This window comes from Acinonyx jubatus, chromosome D1 (genome assembly GCF_027475565.1).
Source record: "Acinonyx jubatus isolate Ajub_Pintada_27869175 chromosome D1, VMU_Ajub_asm_v1.0, whole genome shotgun sequence".
Lineage (NCBI taxonomy): Eukaryota > Metazoa > Chordata > Mammalia > Carnivora > Felidae > Acinonyx > Acinonyx jubatus.
This window is the reverse complement of record NC_069390.1, coordinates 2,245,333-2,262,524: the sequence shown is the minus strand read 5'-3', so window position 1 is coordinate 2,262,524 and position 17,192 is coordinate 2,245,333. Positions and strand designations below refer to the sequence as shown.

The following is a 17,192-nucleotide window of genomic DNA, read 5'->3' as shown; positions in this document are numbered from 1 at the left end:
CGGTCGTCTTTTGAAGGTGGTTATGAGCTGTTTTAGACGCTAAAGTCAGAGGCACGGGAACCGTCCAGCCTCAGGATGAAGCGCAGCCAGTGTGTTTGCTTCTCCTCGTGACCGCCCTCCCCCCCCCCCCCCCGGGGTCCCCACGCTTACGCTGCAGCAGACAGGGACCGCGTGTGTGGACGGTGTGGCGTGGGCGCCGCCGCAGCGGTGGGACCCGGTCACGACTGCCCCTGGGGCGCTGGGTGATCGGGCGGTGCCCAGGCGCGTGCAGCCGCCGCCCCGTCCGAAGGGCTGCGCTCGGGTCAGCGTACGGGGCCCCGGGTCTCGTTCACATTCCTGGGGGTTTCCTCAGTTCGGATGCGTCTCGGCGCAGTTTTGCCGGGGCAAAGGAGAGGAACGTTTGCAAGGCTCAGAGGCCCACTTGGCGTTTCTGCTGGCGGTATCTTGGTCCATGTCCTTTTTTGCGGTCCCCGTGCTCTCGTGTCTCTGTTTTGATGTAACTGCGAGCAGCGGCGGATCGGAGCTCCCCACGCCGGCTCCGCAGACCCGAGCCCCTGCCGTGGGCCGTGCCGGGTGCGGGCTGCTCCTGGGCGTCCCCGCGGGAGCGCTGGCACCCTCTCTGGGCGAGCGCGAGCTCCGGTCTTACACGTGGGTGTGAGTGTGACGAGGCATGTGCTGCGTGTTTACGGCTGACGCGGCTGTGGGGGTGTGTGTGTGACGGACGTGGCCTCGTCTTTGGGCCCTTTTCTCCCGTTGAACCCTTTCCGAATCCTCCCCATCGTGGGTTAGTTATTTTGGGCTTGAACGGCGGCCTACAGGGAGGAAAACCTGAGGACGGGGAATCGTACGCTTGGTTTGGAGAGCTGGTAGGGAAGGAAATGGCAGAGGACGGAGGGGTTACTGTGGTCGGTGCAAAAGTGGGAGTGACGGTGTGCCGCTCGCCAGCCCTCCCTGTCCCCGGCCACCTGTGCCTGCTTGTGGCCGCCGCCCCCCGCCCCCAACACACTGGGGGTGATCGATCGCAGCCTCCGAACTGGGTGCTCTTTTTCCAGGATGGGTGGTGTTTTTAGCCCTGGGGGTCGGGCCAGATGGAGAAGGGGGGACTCCATCTGACGCTTTACTCCGCCAGACCAGTGACTTGTGCTCTGGATGGTCAGGCTTTCACTTCTACCTTAGTGGATATGGTTTGGTCCTAGTCTTTTTTGTTTGTTTTTAAGATTTTACTTTTTTTTCTTTTAACTTTTTTTTTTTTTTTTTAACTTTTAGTCAGTATTGAGAGACGGACAGGGCGTGAGCGGGGGAGGGGCAGAGAGAGAGGGAGACACAGAATCCGAACAGGCTCCAGGCTCTGAGCTGTCAGCACAGACCCCGACGTGGGGCTCGAACTCACGAACCATGAGATCATGACCTGAGCAGAAGTCAGACGCTCAACCAACTGAGCCGCCTACGCGTCCCTGGATTTTACTTTTTTTTTAAATCTCCATACCCATCATGGGCCTCAGACTCAGCCCCGAGATTAAGAGTCTCATGCTCCACCAGCCAGGAGCTCTCAGTCTTAGTCTTTTTAATCTGTTTTTTTCCCAGTTGGTAATTATGCCATTATTAAGAAGATTGAAATAGGTAACATTTAGCAGGCGTTGCCTATGAACTTCTATGAACTCTATTCTAGTCAACTCGGGGAGAGAGAGAGGATTGTTACTTCCATTTTATAGGTAGATGAGGAAACAAAAGCACAGAGACACTGAGTAACTTCCCAAAGTCGCACCGCACTTAGAGGCAGAGTGTTGGGAACCCGGGCTGTCTGAACTCAGAGTCAGTCTTGTAAATTGTGTCTGTAACTTACTTAACCAAGACCATCTTTTTTTCCTGAAGATGGGGCTGAGGTGAGTGTCTTTGCACATAGTGACACATCCATCCGGGTGTCTTTTTTACATGGAATATAAATTCCTTAGATTGATTTTACTTTCACTAATCTTTGGATTGTGCCAGGTGTGCCTTTGTAAAACTGTTCACAGTATGGAGGGCACCTGCTTTCCCAACACGCTTTGCCAGTATGATGTTATTCGTACGGACTGGAAAACTAGAATCTTTCTTCCTGGCCGCTTGACTTTATTTGTGACCTGACTGCTCCTTTGTACACACCTTGTGTCCATTTTTCCTCTCCGGTTCTAGAGGGCTTTGTGAACAGAGGATGCAGTTGTCCTTTGTGTGGCTTGAGGAGGCCCCGTCAGTGCTCCCGCACCCCACAGGGCCTGGCCCCTTGGCATGGCAGGGAGAGGGGGGCTGGGCCGCGGCCGTCTGCTTTCCCCATCTACACCCCCACCTTGGCAGGGTGGGCCAGGGGCAGCAGACAGAAGCTGGGATCCCTCAGGAGAGTGTGGACCCCGCCAGGGAGGGGGCCTCGGGGGCCACGTGCGCCCTCCTGGGGCTGGAGTGCGGCAGGTGGCCCCCGACCTGTCGTTTGTGTCTTGACTCTGTACCGGTGTTTTTTGGAACAGAAGTTTTTCTTGTCACGTGGCCGTCGCTGTTGAGCTGTTCATTGGTGGCTTCCGTCTGTGGCGGCGCGCTCGGGGGAGCTGGTTTCCAGGACGCGCCGTGGGGCTCACGAGATCTGTCACTGGTTACTTGTGTTTTCAGCCGTGCTCACCCGGAGTTTCTGTCTTCAGTCTTTTGTCTTAGAGTTCCACTTTGAACCCAACGACTACTTTACCAACTCAGTCCTGACAAAAACATATAAGATGAAGTCAGAGCCAGACAAGGCCGATCCTTTCTCCTTTGAAGGCCCTGAAATAGTCGACTGTGACGGGTAAGGAGACGCCGCTCCAGCTTCGTTTTGTGAGACAGAAGCAGGTGACTGCAGAGCTCCACGCGGAAGAGAAATTAGGAATAAAGGAGAAAGTCTGTAATCTCCTTAAAAGCCCAGTAGACAGAGAGATTTAAGTTAAATAGTCTTTTTGTTTGGGGCTGTGATGGCCTGTGCTGGGAAATGTGTCATTCACGAGGTCACACACGCCAGCTACGTGTAGGGTAAATGGCCGGGTTTCCTCATTGGAGGAGGCATTGGCTGCTGTAGTCCCCTGACACGAAGCTGTCCTCGCTGCACTGATAAGTCACCCTCGGCCAATATTTGTTGAGCGAATGGACGAGTCTGTGCAGGGCAGCATTGGTCCGTTGCTTCCTCGAAAAGTGATGGGGCAGTTTAACTGTCGTTTGACTCGTGACCCAGCACCTCGGTGATTTCAGGCAAGATCACCAGGGAGACAGTGTGGGTTGGAGTTCATTCCTCGTGGTCTGTTCTATCTTTGAGCCGAAACCATGAGCCTTACTCACTGGAGCCAGGTGCTGCAATCTCCCCAAGTGACAGTTCTGCACCTCGTCAAGACCCTGTCGGGCTCCAATGGCAATGGTGACTCTGTCAGATCATTTCCCAGGCCCAGGCTGTCGTCGTGGAAACAGCGTCCTGAGCAGACACTAGTCACGTGCTGCCAGGGGCTGCCTGTTGAGCCCCAGTGATGGGAAGATTAGAAAGCCGGCCGGGCTCACCCCCCGGCAGGGCCCCCATGGCAGCCGGCGTGCTGTGCCCCGGTCGCGAATACGGCCAGGGGTCGCCTGCCGCCTTCCGGCAGCTTGTTCTGCTTGCTTAGCTGCCTTGAGAATTTGGGTGCATGAGTTAGTCCAGCTGTGCTCTGGGGCCAAGAGACAGCAGGTGACAACCTGTGAGCATCGTTTGGGCACCCTAGCCCCGCGCTGACCGGGCTCGGCCACAGAAGAAGTACAGAAGGTCTCAGGAGAAATGCGTCACGCTTAAGGCAATGCTCCCAACCCGGATGGTGGCAGACCGCCCCTCTGGCCATTCTCCTGTCGCTGACCTTCGGATGCGTCTGGGCGTGCGGGGACCCATGGGTGGGTTCCTTTGACAGGGTTGTCCGGGTTAGGCGCGTGGCTCTGCTTTGCTGGGCTCTCCCGTGGCGGGCGTACGTGTGCGTGATGGGCGTCTGTCTCTGCAGGTGTGTCATTGACTGGAAGAAAGGAAAAAACGTCACCGTCAAAACGATCAAGAAGAAGCAGAAGCATAAGGGCCGAGGCACGGTGAGAACGATTACCAAACAAGTTCCCAACGACTCGTTCTTCAACTTCTTCAGCCCGCTGAAAGGTGAGTGGTGGCGCTGGGAGTGTCACGTACGACCTAGAGTCACTTACCCTCAGGGTCCTGTCCGGCGGCCCCCTGAAAACGACACACGCAAGACCATTTCTCATGAGTGTGCGCACGCACACGCACTGGGAAGTGCAGGTGCGCGGTGGCACGTGGGCTGCTCGCCCTCGGCCGCGGGCCGTCGCGCTCTGGGCTCGCTGCCTTCACCGCTCGGCCCCTCTCTTCCTGGGTCTGTCTTGGAGCCTCCGGGGTGCCAGTGCCTGCTGCTTTGGGGGTAAACGCAGCTGTCAGTTCAGTGCTTCGGCTTCCTTGTTTGAGAAGAAGCCCTTTGCAGCCTCGCGTGCACGGTGGCCGCCACCTGCACGCGCTCCCCGTGAAGTAGACGCGGCTTCGCCCTGAAAGGTGGTGCGTTTGCTGGAAGCCTCCAAACTGGGTTTTAAGTAATTGAACAAAGTTGAAGTCAGATTAAGTGGACTCCATTTGGGCAGGTGACTTCTGGGACCCCAAAACTGTACTGTCCTGGTCGTGTCACTCTACAGACAGGCCAGGGGTCCCTGAACCGTGCACCGAAATTTTGTGGTAGATGAATGACTCCTCCGATGAGTATTATTTATTTATTTGTTAAATGTTTGTTTATTTTTGAGACAGAGCGTGAGCCGGGGAAGGGTTGGCGGGGGGTACAGAGGATCTCAGGCAGGCTCCGTGCTGTCAGCACAGAGCCCAGTGTGGGGCTCGAACTCACGGACCATGAGATCATGCCCTGAGCTGCAGTCGGACAGCTGAGCCCCCCAGGCACCCCGTGTACAGCTGTTGTTAAGGTAGTCACAGAAACAGGGTAAGTTTGTCGTGTGGTGAATGTGATAAGCTTATCGGGTGATGAGCTCTGTGAAAACGAGTATGAGGTGACAGTGGGTTGGTGACAGATACTCAAGAAAAAGTACCAAAGTCGATAAAATGCTTTTTGAAATGATGGAAATCTAAGATGGCCTTTTTGTTCTTAAATCTAAGAAACAGGTCCCAAAGTCAAGGGAGCAAAGCCCCGGCCCCCAGGCCAGAGTCCCCAAACCCGAAGCTCAGCCCGTGGGGGGCACGGTGGGGGGCTTACATGCCGAGGCTTGGGGACGCGGGCCGCAGGGCTGGGTTTTGCCCGCCGGGCCCCAGCCCCCACCCCGCGGTAAGCCTTCGCCTCCTGAGACCCGGCCTGGAACGCGCACTTGTGAAGTCGGGGGTCTGAACGTCACTGGGCTTTGTTCACTTTTCGGTCCCTGTCTTTCCTGTCACACTCAGTCCTGGGCCGGGCTCTGGTTCGGCACCACGATCTGGGCGGCTGTGTGTGTGCCGAGCGGCATGCCGGCGAGGCGTGCGGTGCTTCCTGCTGCCCGCAGGGAATCTGTTCGTTTGGCAGGAAGGACGTCCCGCGGACCCAGCCGAGGGGCGCTGCTTTGCTAACGCGGCTCTGCCGTCCCCCTTCTCGGTGGGGTCCTGCGCGGGGCACGGGTGTGAGCTCCGCTTATGGCATGAAGGCGCAGAACGGCCAGTGTGCCGCCACTCGATGGGCCTTTCCACCTGGCAACCCTAACCTGCTGGGCATGCCTTCCCCCTTGGCCCTCTGCACAGGTCTGCGGGCGGTGCGGGCGGCGGGCAGAGAGGCGCAGGGCCGGGCTGTGCGCCGAGGCACTCGACCTGTCCACTGGGCCGCCCGAGGGGGCTGTACCCAGGTCCTGGCTGTCCCTGTAACGCTGATGTGTTTTGTCTTTGTTTTCTAGCATCTGGGGATGGAGAATCACTGGTAAGATTTGTGTCGTCCTCAGAGTCTCCTTTGTGTCCAGAGTCATTCTGCCTTCCCTTTAGTCCTGCTTCCTCCTCCCTTAGACCCGGGGGGCGTTTCTGTCATTTCTGTCCACTGCACCATGGGGCAGGTCTGGAGCACGTGTCCCCGTGCCCCCGCCTGCCAGGCCGCCCGGAGCGCGGGCACAGTGCGGGTGGGAGGGCGTGGTGCTCGTCTCATGGAAACGAGTCGTGTTGACGTTTTCCCCTCTCAGGATGAAGACTCGGAATTCACGTTAGCCTCCGACTTTGAAATCGGACATTTCTTTCGTGAGCGGATAGTCCCGCGGGCCGTGCTCTACTTCACGGGCGAGGCCATAGAGGATGACGACAACGTACGTGGGCAGGGGTGCCCTGAGCGGCAGCTGGGGGTCCCCCGGTGGCGGGGCACAGGGCAGGGGTGGAGCGGGACTCTGGGGGGCCTCGGAGCGGAGTGCCAGCCTGTCCTCGGAGGGCCCCGGGTGCTTGCCGTGTCCTGCTTACTGCCTTTAAGCTTTGGGTGACTTTGAAACAGGTGGAAAATGCCACTCGGGGAGGTGTGGCACAGCAGACGGTCATCCAGCGAGCTGACCCCTGCTAGCCTGTGGCGTACCAGCCCCAAAGACTCGAGGCCCGTGCTGCATGGACGGGTGGCCAGGCTGCTCTCTCTGCTTGAGCGCACAGTCTGGCGAGCTGTCCTGTGGTCGCCGGGGAGAGTTCTCCATCACAACCGAGGCCCGGGTCACTGGGTCTGCTCGATTTATGGCAGTGCAGTTTTGGAGCCTCTGCTGCAAGTGTTTTAGGTGGTATTTACTCTCTTGCTTTTAGAGCTCTTGGGTGTTCCAGACGGTTCTAGGTTTCTTTTCTGAGGGGTCTGCCGAGGCCTTAGACGGGGCAGCGGGAGCGAGGCAGCTTCCGGGTGCTTGGCGCCCAGGGGCAGTGCAGGCCCGCTTCCCACAGTTCTCTTCTGTGCTCACGGTCGTTGTGGGGGGGTCCGCTGTGGAGCCGGAGACCATCTGAGATGAGCTAACTTCCGTCCCGGGCTGGGGCAGGAGGCGGCTGTGGGGCGGGGTCGCGTCCTGTCAGGTGTGTAAGCAGCACGGCTGAAATTGACGTCACCGGCGGTAGACCGGCCCGACCGGCAGAACTTTCTGTGCTCCCCTGCCCACACTGTCCGATGCAGCAGGACCACCTGATGGGATGCGTAAAGATCGTGACTGAGATTGTTGGCAACCGAGGAACCGGATGTTCGGCTTTACTTAGTGTGGCCCAAGACTCTTGTGACTACGCGCCCCGGAAAGCTCGTCTCCAGACCAGGGGTGCCCAGACTTCGTTGATCACACACCCACGAGTTTTAAAACTTGAGGGGGCAGCGCCCGCACGTGTTTATTTAAGGGGCAGGCACCGCGGCCGGCACGGCTTGCCTTCCGCGCGGACGCGCTTGCGCACGACACCCCGCATGCAGGCGTGGCGCAGAGCTGCGGAGGGGAGCCGCACGCTGACTGCTTAGACCGGGGTCCTGACCCCTCAGCAGCCACGTGCCAGCCTCTGCTGCGGAGTCCGCCCGGGACAGTGCGGTCAGTGGTGGGGAGTCTGGTGACGCGTCAGGCTGAGAGTAGCTCCTGTTGGGTAGAGGTTAACTTGCAGGCCTCTGTGGCGTTGGCAGCCTTGCCCAAGCCCCGCGCGTGGTGCCGGGGGACCGGCTCGGTTCCCATGCTCTCCCGGCCCGGCTCGCTTGCCCCGCGGGCTCCACACCCCCACCCCCACCCGGGGGCCGCCGCTCTGCGGGAGTGTCAGGTGTGCTTGCGGCAGGACCCCCAGGCCCCTCCGGGTCCAGAGTGAGGCGATCTGCTGAGAACCTCAGGAAAGCCGCGCTTGGGCCTGTCGGAGGCCAGTTCCAGTCGGAGGCTGCGCTGAAACGCAATTAGCTGCCAGATAGCAAGCCAGGGTCTTCCTCTGCCACAGGCTGGTCGGGGCACAAGGGGGAAAGGGCCCTGGGGTGTGTTCAGACACCTGCTGGCGCGGCAGGGCACGCGCCCTGGGCCCCCCGGCCCCCGCTCTCCGGAGTTCTGTGTGAGCTGTCACTGAGGGGACGTGTGTGGACTCCAACGAAGAAAAAGCCTGCTTAACGGGTCCCTTGTGCCGTGCAGGCAGTAGCGATAAGGTTTGTTGTGGGTTTGGTTGTGATTAGAGTCTGATGTTTGGAGCTTGAATGAGAGCCTGACCCGTGACGTCTTTGGACCTGGGAGAAATTCATTCAAGACCAGCCAGCTACAGTGTTGGGGGTCTCTTCTGCACGCCTTAGTTCTGAGTTCTTTTATAGGTTAGCACCAAGGTTTTATCGTACTTCTAACACAGAAACGTGTACCCTTGTATGAGACATAAAATGCCGTGGAAGTTCATGCGTCTTTGTAGTAAACGCCCTCTGCCGGCTTGCTTAGGTCAGCCAGTTTCCCAGGTGAACCCAGTATGTTCTCATACTGACCAGCCTCCACCCACCCCCTCCACCCCCCCCCACCCCCCCCCCCCCCCCGCCCATCCTTAGGCCTTGTTTTCAGTGGTTTTCAGCCACCCGGAGTCCTGTGACCGCAGTGGGGCTTGTGAACACGAGGCCCCGCAGCGCTGGCCGCAGCCTAGTCCCCGTTCCAAGGCCGAGATGCCCAGCAGCAGACCCTCCCCTTGAGACCTGGGCCTGGAACGGGTGCTGCCGACCGACCTCTTTCCTCGGGCCTGACCAGTAGGGACACGTGACGGGGGGACTGTGTCTGGGTCGGGGCGCCCTTGCGCTCCAGAGACTTAAAAACTTGTCTCTGTTTTCTTTTTTCAGTTTGAAGAGGGTGAGGAAGGAGAAGAGGAGGTAAGACTTGGCCTGCGTGGAGCGTCCCTTCCCTGCGGCCGCGCCGGGCTGCCCCTGCTCGAGTGCTCGAGTGCGCAAGGTCGCGGAAGCACAAGACCAGTTACACCCAACTTGTGCGGAGCTGCCTCCGAGGGCTGCACCCTGTTAAAACCAGGGGGGTGGCCAGCGCCGCCCCAGGGTCCGGTGGCTGACCCTGCGTTTTCAGCAGTGTGTTGATGCCCATTATCTGTGAGGGGATGAAGTACCCAGAAGCCATTGTGTCCAGAGGATGTGACATAATCAGTCCCAGACAGTGATCGTCGATTCCCTCTAAATCTAGGGGTTGTTTAGTTGGTTTGGGGCAAGTGAAGCCCCGAGAGTTTAAATCCCGTCCGTTCAGCTCCTTCTCACTCTCTTGTGCAGGAATTGGAAGGTGACGAGGAGGGAGAGGATGAGGACGATGCCGAAATTAACCCCAAGGTCAGTTGTCGGGGCTGCGCACACCTGCGAGCCCCGTGCCGTGTGCTCAGACGGCCCCCCACAAGGAGGCGGTGTGGGTGCGGGGCCCGTGTGTCCTCCCGTCAGTCCTGAGAGCAGAGCAGAAAGTTCTCGAACAGGGGCTATTCAGACACCTCAGGTGTCATTTAGTGTGAGGTGTAGATATCCAGTCAGTGCTTTTCCAGCTCCTTCCTGAGCTGTCCTTTGTTTTCTTAAACCAGTCAGGAGGGCAGCCTTATTTTCCAGATCTTTAATTCTTCGAAGGTAATGACTAAATGGCGATGCGGTAAACTTCTGTGTGTTTATTTTTGGAAAAGAGGGACTTTGAAAGGAGGGACTTTGTGGGGTTGTTATTATTTCTTTTAATGAATAGAGTAGTGAAGTTGTAGACATAATCTTGTGACTGTATTTGGGCTGAGATTACTCGGAAGCTGCGTGTAAATATCTCCAACGATTGCAGATAAACTAGGAAGCTTTAGTTAAACCAACAAAAAAACCAGCTGAGGAGAACGGGCAACTCCATTAACTGTACCTGTAGAGGTGAGTTTTGACTTCTGGTCTCAGGTCAGCTTAAATGAAGGCACCTTGCCGCTTGCCACAGCCTCTGAATCCAGAACCGCTTTAACGCAGTCCTGAAGCTGCACGTCGTGCTGCGAGTGTGAGATTGGTAACGCGCGTGCAGCTTAGAGTTGAATCCGTGGTGGGCCAGCAGAGCCCTGGCGTCCCCTGCGTGCGCTGACTGGGTCTCGGCGTAACTAGACACTGTTTGTCCGCCCGTCCCCCGTTTTTGCCCAGAGTGGGACGTACGTAAACTGTCGGCGTAATAACCTAGCTCTGTAAGTGGTTTGGTTTGGTTTTGTTTTTTAACACCAAGTCTTTCCGGAAATGCACGCTTACCGTGCTAGCTCCTTCTAGGGAAGGATGGGAGGGAGGCGTCAGACTTTCAGAAACGTACCACGTGAATTCTCCTCTGGGCGTAAGCTCACGGAGAGGGGCATCTTTGCAAAGCCGGCCCACGCACCACGGCAGGACTGCCACGCAGATGCGCCCGAGCTCGCCTCCGCGACACCGGGGCCCCGCCTCGGGTGGCCTCCACCGGCCGCCTGCTCCTTCCTGCTCTCCCGCTGGTGCACACGCCCACAGTTTGGATTCTAGAGCCGAGACCGCTTCCAGACTCGGTGCCCGGCTGCCTCCGGTCTCCCCTGTTGCCGGCAGCGAGGGCTCCGTTGTCACGTCGCTTCCTTCTGTTGTCTGTCCTCTCCTCTCTCCTCGCCGAGCCTTCTGTCTCCTGCCACGTCTGTTTTGCTGGAAGAGCGTCCTCTCAGCAGTAACGTGACACGGGGGAGGGCGGTCAGGACTAGCGCTCCATGGGTCTCCATCTGTGGTGTCGGTCAGGGGAAGGAGAGCGGTGACTGAACGAGTAGCCTCGCCAGCGTGAGGCCCCAGGACCGCCGGGTCTGGGCAGCCAGAAGGGCCCGAGTCTGGTCCTGCGGAGGGATTTGTCCCGTCAGGGTCTGCACAAGTGGAGGCAGACAGGGACAGGGGCTGTTTGGGTACTAAAGGGACAGGTGTGATGGGTGGGGGGTTCGTCTCAAGCTCGAGATTTTGCAGCCGTTTGTGTCATGAGAGAGTCGCTGTTTCTGTCGGTATAATTTTGTGCAGTTTATTTTCCTTTATGCTGACAGTTCCTTTCAGTTTTTTCCCCACGTAGGTGTAATTTTTGTCTGCTAATCATTCATACATTTCTAGGTAAGGTGGAGCTGTATTCGTTTCTAACCCAGTCTCCTGGCCTGTGCCTTACGGCCGTGCCTCACTGTCGCTCTGCGGACAGAGAGGAAGCTGCCGGCCAGGCACATCCAGTGTGCACCAGGCTGAGCGTGTGGCTTCCTGAGGAACAGTATTTTTGCGCAGGGGCCTGTTGTGTATGCGGCCTTTTGGCTTTTGTTTTTAAGTTGTTTTTAATTCAATTTCTCTTTTAAGTTTACACCCTAGTTAGCGTCTGGTGCAACAATGATTTCCGGAGTAGATTCCTTGGCGCCCCTCCCCCATTTAGCCCATCCCCCCTCCCACACCCCCTCCAGTAACCCTCTGTTTGTTCTCCATGTTTTAGAGTCTCTTATGTTCTGTCCCCCTCCCTGATTTTATCTTGTTTTTGCTTTCCTTCCCCTATGTACATCTGTTTTGTCTCTTAAAGTCCTCATGTGAGTGAAGTCATATGATGTTTGTCTTTCCCTAATTTCGCTTAGCGTAATACTCTCTGCTTCCATCCACGTAGTTGCCAATGGCAAGATTTCATTCTTTTTGATTGCCGAGTAACACTCCATTACATATATACGTATACATCCCACATCTTCTTTATTCATTCATCCGTCGATGGACGTTTGGGCTCTCTCCATACTTAGGCTATTGTTGATAGTGCTGCTATAAAACATTGGGGTACACATGTCCCTTCGAAACAGCACACCTGTATCCCTTGGATAAGTACCTAGTAATGCAATTGCCGGGTCAGAGGCGAGTTCTATTTTTAATTTTTTGAGGAACCTCCATCCTGTTTTCCAGAGTGGCTGCACCAGTTTGCATTCCCACCAGCAGTGCAAGAGGGTTCCCCCTTTCTCTGCATCCTTGCCAGCATCTGTTGTCGCCTTGTTTTTGTTTTTTTTTTTTAAGTAGCCTCCACATCCAGTATGGAGCCCAGCGTGGGGCTTGAACTCACAAGCCTGAGGTCAAGAGTCAGACACTTAACCGGCCGAGCCACCCAGGTGCCCCTGTTTTGTGTACCTCTAGAACTGACTGTCAGAAACTGCATTTGGCTCCCGCTTTGCAAGCCCAGTGTTCATTTCTGACCGAGTAGCAAAGGCATGACTGGTGTGGCATTTTGACAGAACGGCCCTCCAGGAAGAGGACAGTGAGTGAGGGCCCTGGGAGGTGGAGACCGTGTTGCCTGGGCTGTGCTAGGACCAGCCACACCCCTTGCGGTAGGAATGAGCCCATTGCTTTTTCTTGATGTGTTTCTAGTGATTGTTTATACTTTTTAATCAGGTGTGGTGCAGACCGGTAGGTCATAAAGGGCTAACTAAACTTCGTGCCAGAATTTTTGTGCCCAAAGCTGTGGTCCAGTGTCGCGTTAGTAGCAGGTGCTGGTGTGGCTGGCTGCTGGGGAGTTCTGAGCGGGTAAGAGCTAGCAGCAGTCTCCTGGGGGCCGCCCACCCCCCACTCCCATCCCCCACGGTGAGGGCCATCCTCGACATCGCAGCTCTGTTCCAGTCAGCAGCTCCCTCCCCCCGGGGACACCGTCCTCACTTGGCGGGGTTGGGGAGGGAGGTGGTCCGGGGTGGTGGTCGGCAGGTGCCATGGGAGGCGATGCTCATACCCAGGAGGGGAAGGCTGAGCAGCAGCGGCCGCTTACACAGCGGAGCCTGTGAGCAGGAACTTGAACTTCCCGCCGCAGGTGACCAGCTGATCCTGACCATCATTTAGACCAAACACCTTTGAGCGTCTGTCTGCATTGCCTTCCTGTCTCCCTCGCGTGGGCTCGTTCTCATAGACGAGGCCAAAGAAACGTTTTAGCTAGGGGAGACGCGCGGCCTCGGACCCGCGTGTTTGAAGGGTCGATCTGATGATTGACGTGCACGGATGACAGCGCGATTGCTTGGTTCCCGCCGCCCCACCCGTCTGAAGGACCAGCAGCCAGGCTTGCTCCACCCAAGCCCCGCTCCTCCCACCCCGCCAGTCGCTTGGGAGCGTCCGCAGCCCAGCAGCCCATGTCTCTAGGACAGAGGGACCCTCCTGGCGTGTGGCCACCCCGAGTAACACCGGCGTGTCTCGGCAGTTTGGGCAGTCCTGTGGCGATGTCGTCAGGTTCTTGCCGGGGTCCCAGCTTCTCCGGGGGGGTGGGGGGAGGCGGCCGTACCCCCCATAGTTGGGCAGCTCGTGGGCCCCCGTGACGCAGTGCCGGCCGGCTGTGTGCTTGGTGGCCCTTTTCCACTCCTTCCCTGGCACGTGTCGTCTGGGAAAACTTGTCTTTTAAATGGTTCCCAGACAGGCAGGGTTTGGGCTATTAGAGTGTGCCTTTGAAACCCCTGCCTCCGTTCCTTTGATAATCAGTGGCGTTGAGTGACTGAGCCGTCATCAGACTCTGTGATGTGAAACAGAGGGTGCTGGGGCTCAGTGCAGTTTTGTTTTGGCCTGTGTCACAGGTTGAAAACCATTGGTGTCTCGTTGATGAGACTCACATCAGAAGCTTTGGGATTCTGGGTCACCTTTACCAGCTAGCAGTTGTGTCCCTGTGGATGCTGCTCCCGCAGGTGGGGCCGCCAGCTTCTCTCCTGGTCTTGGTTGTCGTGAGGCCCTGCTTGCCTCCAGTAGCCTTTATCACCTAAGCTACTGAATGTGTTTTGAGTGAGTAGGTGATACATTCTCAGGCTTAAAAACCTATACATATACGTGTGAAATCATCCAGAGTTCACATCGTAAATTGTTTCCCACCCAGTGTTGCAAAACACTGTATATGTGGAACCCTTCGTGTGCGGAAAGGTAGAGAAGTCCCTCCTGTCCTGTGCCGCCCTCCCCTGTTCCCGCCTTCTCCCCCTTCTCCACCACCTCCTTTGCCCCATCTCCTCTGACCCACTTCCTTGTCGCAAATACGATTGTGGAAACACACGCCCTCCCCTCGCGCACGGACAGCTGCCTGCGGCTCCCCCCCTCCTGCCATCGCCGCACCGACGGAGAACCAGCGGCCCGGGGCCTCTTCGGCTGCCTGGGTGGGTCACCCCCAGGTGTGTGGGTGGGACTTTGCTCTCTTCTACCCTGGATTTCTGGTCACGTGTGTTTTGTTTTGGCGCTCGGCCTTTTCAGCGGTATTTTAGATGAGCGGGTGCCGGGCGGGTGCCAGGGCCAGGACCCCCTCCCAGAGCGGCCCCGCTGCTGGGGGTGCCGGACAGAGAGCTGGGGCCCGGCCTCGTCCCTGTGCCCTCTCAGGGTCCCAGATGTTGTTTCATGTTTCTGCGGACTCTGCGTGTGATTTTTTTCCCTGTCTTCAGTGTGATTTTCTGGAGAATGAGCTGGAGCTTCCACCGTAGCAGCTGCCAGTTCTGTTTTCCCAGAAGTTTCTTCTGGACCACGTAGTGCGGGGGTTTTAGCCTCCCTGGGCTTGCCAGATCGTGTTCTGAGTGATGTGTAGCCTTGGCAGCCAAGAATTCTAGGCGACTGACTGGTGCGTTTATATGCTGAGGATGGCCGGTGACCTCGTCGTGTGAGTCGGGCTGTTGGTGGCCTTCACACAAAAGGCCTTCACGCATGGATTTGCTAAATGTGCTCGTAAAGGTGGGAGACAGGTTGTATCGAGGTGAACGTGCTCTTCTGTGCTGAGGAGACCCCCTCTCTCCCTGACACCTTTTCTGGAAGGGTAGGGTTCCCGCCTGGGGAGGGACATGGGGGCGGGGGGTGGTGCGTGCAGCCGTCGCAGGGGCCTCCCGGCGTCAGGTGTGGCTGCTCGGCTGCCTCTGGCCCACACTGGGTGGGGTGGCCCCTGTTCGTCTCCGGTGTTGAGCCTGTCTCAGGGGCGGCGGGGGCAGAAAGGGGGAGTCTGCTGCTGTTTCACGCAGGCGGCGTTTAGGGGCCGCCACGAAGCTTCGAGGCCGCCTTGCAGCTCTGGAACACGGGCCCTCCTGCACGCGTGCTCAGTCTCTGCGGCCCTGACGGGCCCTCCTTCTGAACGCAAGCCCTCTGATTAGACTCAGGGCACGGCTTGAAACAGAAAGGCTGCCCTACTGAGATTGTTTCTGGGAAGCTGACTTATTTTTTGTTACCGTTGAAAAATTTTAAAGTTTTTCTTAGTGTCTGTTTGAGAGAGACAGTGCAAATGGGGAAGGGGCAGAGAGAGGGGGACACACAGAATCGGAAGCCGGCTCCAGGCTCCGAGCCGTCAGCGCAGAGCCCGACGCGGGGCTTGAACCCACGAGCCGTGAGATGGTGACTTGAGCCGACTGAGCCCCATTCAGGCGCTCCACTATTTCAAATTATTTTTTAAGTTTCTTTATTTTGAGAGTCAGCAAGCAAGCAAGCAGGGGAGGGCGGAGAGAGGATCCCAAGTAGGCACAGAGCCCTACACAGGCCGCGATCCCACGACCCTGGGATCATGACCTCAGCCTGAATCAAGAGTCAGACGCTTACTTAACCGACTGAGCCCCCCAGGCGCCCCTTTGTCACTACTCTTTTAAAAGTGTGTTTGCAGGGACCATTTTTTCAGTAAGAATGAGCACACTCGTTGAGTCTTCCTTGCGTCGTTGGTTGGAGACGGCTGGTTGATGAGATCGGTTCCCTACAAGTGTTGTTCTCTCGTTGCAGAAGGAGCCCAGCCAGCCCTCCGAGTGCAAACAGCAGTAAGACGACGGCACCGAGGACCCGTCGCGGCCGCAGCGCGACTGCACCGGCAGCCCTCGCCTCTAACTCGTTTTCAAGTGCATGATTTTGACGTTAACTTTTCCTTTATCCTTATTATTTGGCTTAACCTGTACAGTGGCGACTTAAATGCATTTCAGAGATAGGAGGTTTGCTTCCAGCACCCTCTACGGCCTTGGGTGCAGCGCGGTGGACTTTGCCAGGCCCTGCCTTTGGGAGGAGGGGGCGGTGGAAGGTCGGTCGACGCCAAGGGCAGGCGTCTGGGGACATGGTTCCAGGGCATCTAGAGCCAGTACCTCCACTCCGCAGTCGGACCGGATTCTTCCTTCACTTGGAGAAACTCACACGCTTTGTGTTTCCGCCACTTGGTCTCCTGTGCTCTCGTCGTGCCCCAAGGGCTGGTAGAGTCGAGTCCCGTTCTTAGAGCGTTCCCTCTCCAGTTTTGTCTCCCTCGGGGTGGCGTAGGGGGTGCGCGCACCCCAGCCCCGAGGCGCCAGTGCTTGTGGTCCATCCTCGTATTTATTTATTCTCTCCTGCTCGTGAGGGCTCGGGGCGCCTGCCGTCGCTCGTCCTTACAGTCTCTGAACCCGTGTGTGTGCCTGGTGACCCGGTGACTCCCCAGGTGGGTGTGCTGGCGGCTCCCACGCGAGCCAGGCCTGCGTAGAGGGACCCTCGCTCTGTCCCGCCAGCGGCCGAGGCCGGGCTCGTTTTCCTGCCGGACGGACCTCCGGCTCTGGCAGGGGCGCGGGGGGCGCCCGTGGCGGGGGGCCGCTTCTCCTAGTGTGTGCATGTCGGGTCTTGCTTCCTCAGTAGCCCCTGTTTCTCGGCCCTGTGCTCATCTTGTCTTCAAAGCCCTGGGTTCGGAGTGACCCGTTCTTGGCTGGCGTGTGAGGTTTCCGAGTGTGTGACCGCGGTCTCTGGCAGCCGGGGATGCCGTGTCCACACTGTGACCAGGCCTGTAGAGTGCTCAGCCTTACTTACAATACATTTGTAACTGAATACGGTGTTTTCAATTTGTACAGAATAGTTAGAATATTCTATTAAAGTTGTGAAACACGAATCCAGTGCTGTGCAGCGTGTCTCTGGGGGAGAACCTGGTGGGAGCAGCGGGCGGGGGTCCTGGCACCTGCTCCCACCCGGCAGGTCTGGGCCGTGGCCGCGCACCCGCACAGACTGTGTCTGTAGAGCCGTGGGGAGTGAGCAGACCCAGGACTTCAGGCCTTTCCCGTGTTGTCTTTGGGGCTCTTGCAGCCGGTTCTCGAGAGGAGGCTGCGTTTACCTGGCCCATTAGACCTCCGGACCCGCTTCACCGCCAGCGGGGTCTCGGGGTCCCCGGGTGGGCCCTCTGCTGCCACGGGAGAGGGTCTGCCCTCCCCGAGGCGAAAGCCGTTCCCAGAGTTTGTGGGGCTGTGCCTTCCAGACGCAGAGGTTCCCAGGAGGGAGAGGTCCCGCACGAAGGCCACCTTTGCTGTGTCTTCTCACTGGGGCTTTTCTGCTGGG

The 17,192-nt window shown here is 57.7% G+C and overlaps 1 protein-coding gene across 3 annotated transcripts in view; it reads left to right on the top strand.

Moving 5' to 3' along the window:
- Positions 1 to 16,752, top strand: part of NAP1L4 (nucleosome assembly protein 1 like 4) — a 47,889-nt gene extending 31,137 nt beyond the window's left edge. Inside the window, exons 10-16 of one of the 3 annotated variants that reach the window (XM_027045668.2) lie at positions 2,667 to 2,806; positions 4,008 to 4,153; positions 5,920 to 5,942; positions 6,196 to 6,315; positions 8,787 to 8,816; positions 9,219 to 9,275; positions 15,639 to 16,752. In XM_027045668.2, the coding sequence (XP_026901469.1) occupies positions 2,667 to 2,806; positions 4,008 to 4,153; positions 5,920 to 5,942; positions 6,196 to 6,315; positions 8,787 to 8,816; positions 9,219 to 9,275; positions 15,639 to 15,677 (555 nt within the window). In that variant the 3' untranslated portion in view covers positions 15,678 to 16,752. Of the gene's footprint in view, positions 1 to 2,666; positions 2,807 to 4,007; positions 4,154 to 4,487; positions 4,810 to 5,919; positions 6,316 to 8,786; positions 8,817 to 9,218; positions 9,276 to 15,638 lie in introns of those variants that run through there. The other 2 variants (XR_008290217.1, XM_053202770.1) reach the window with 2 other exon arrangements.
- The last annotated feature ends 440 nt before the right edge of the window (positions 16,753 to 17,192 follow it).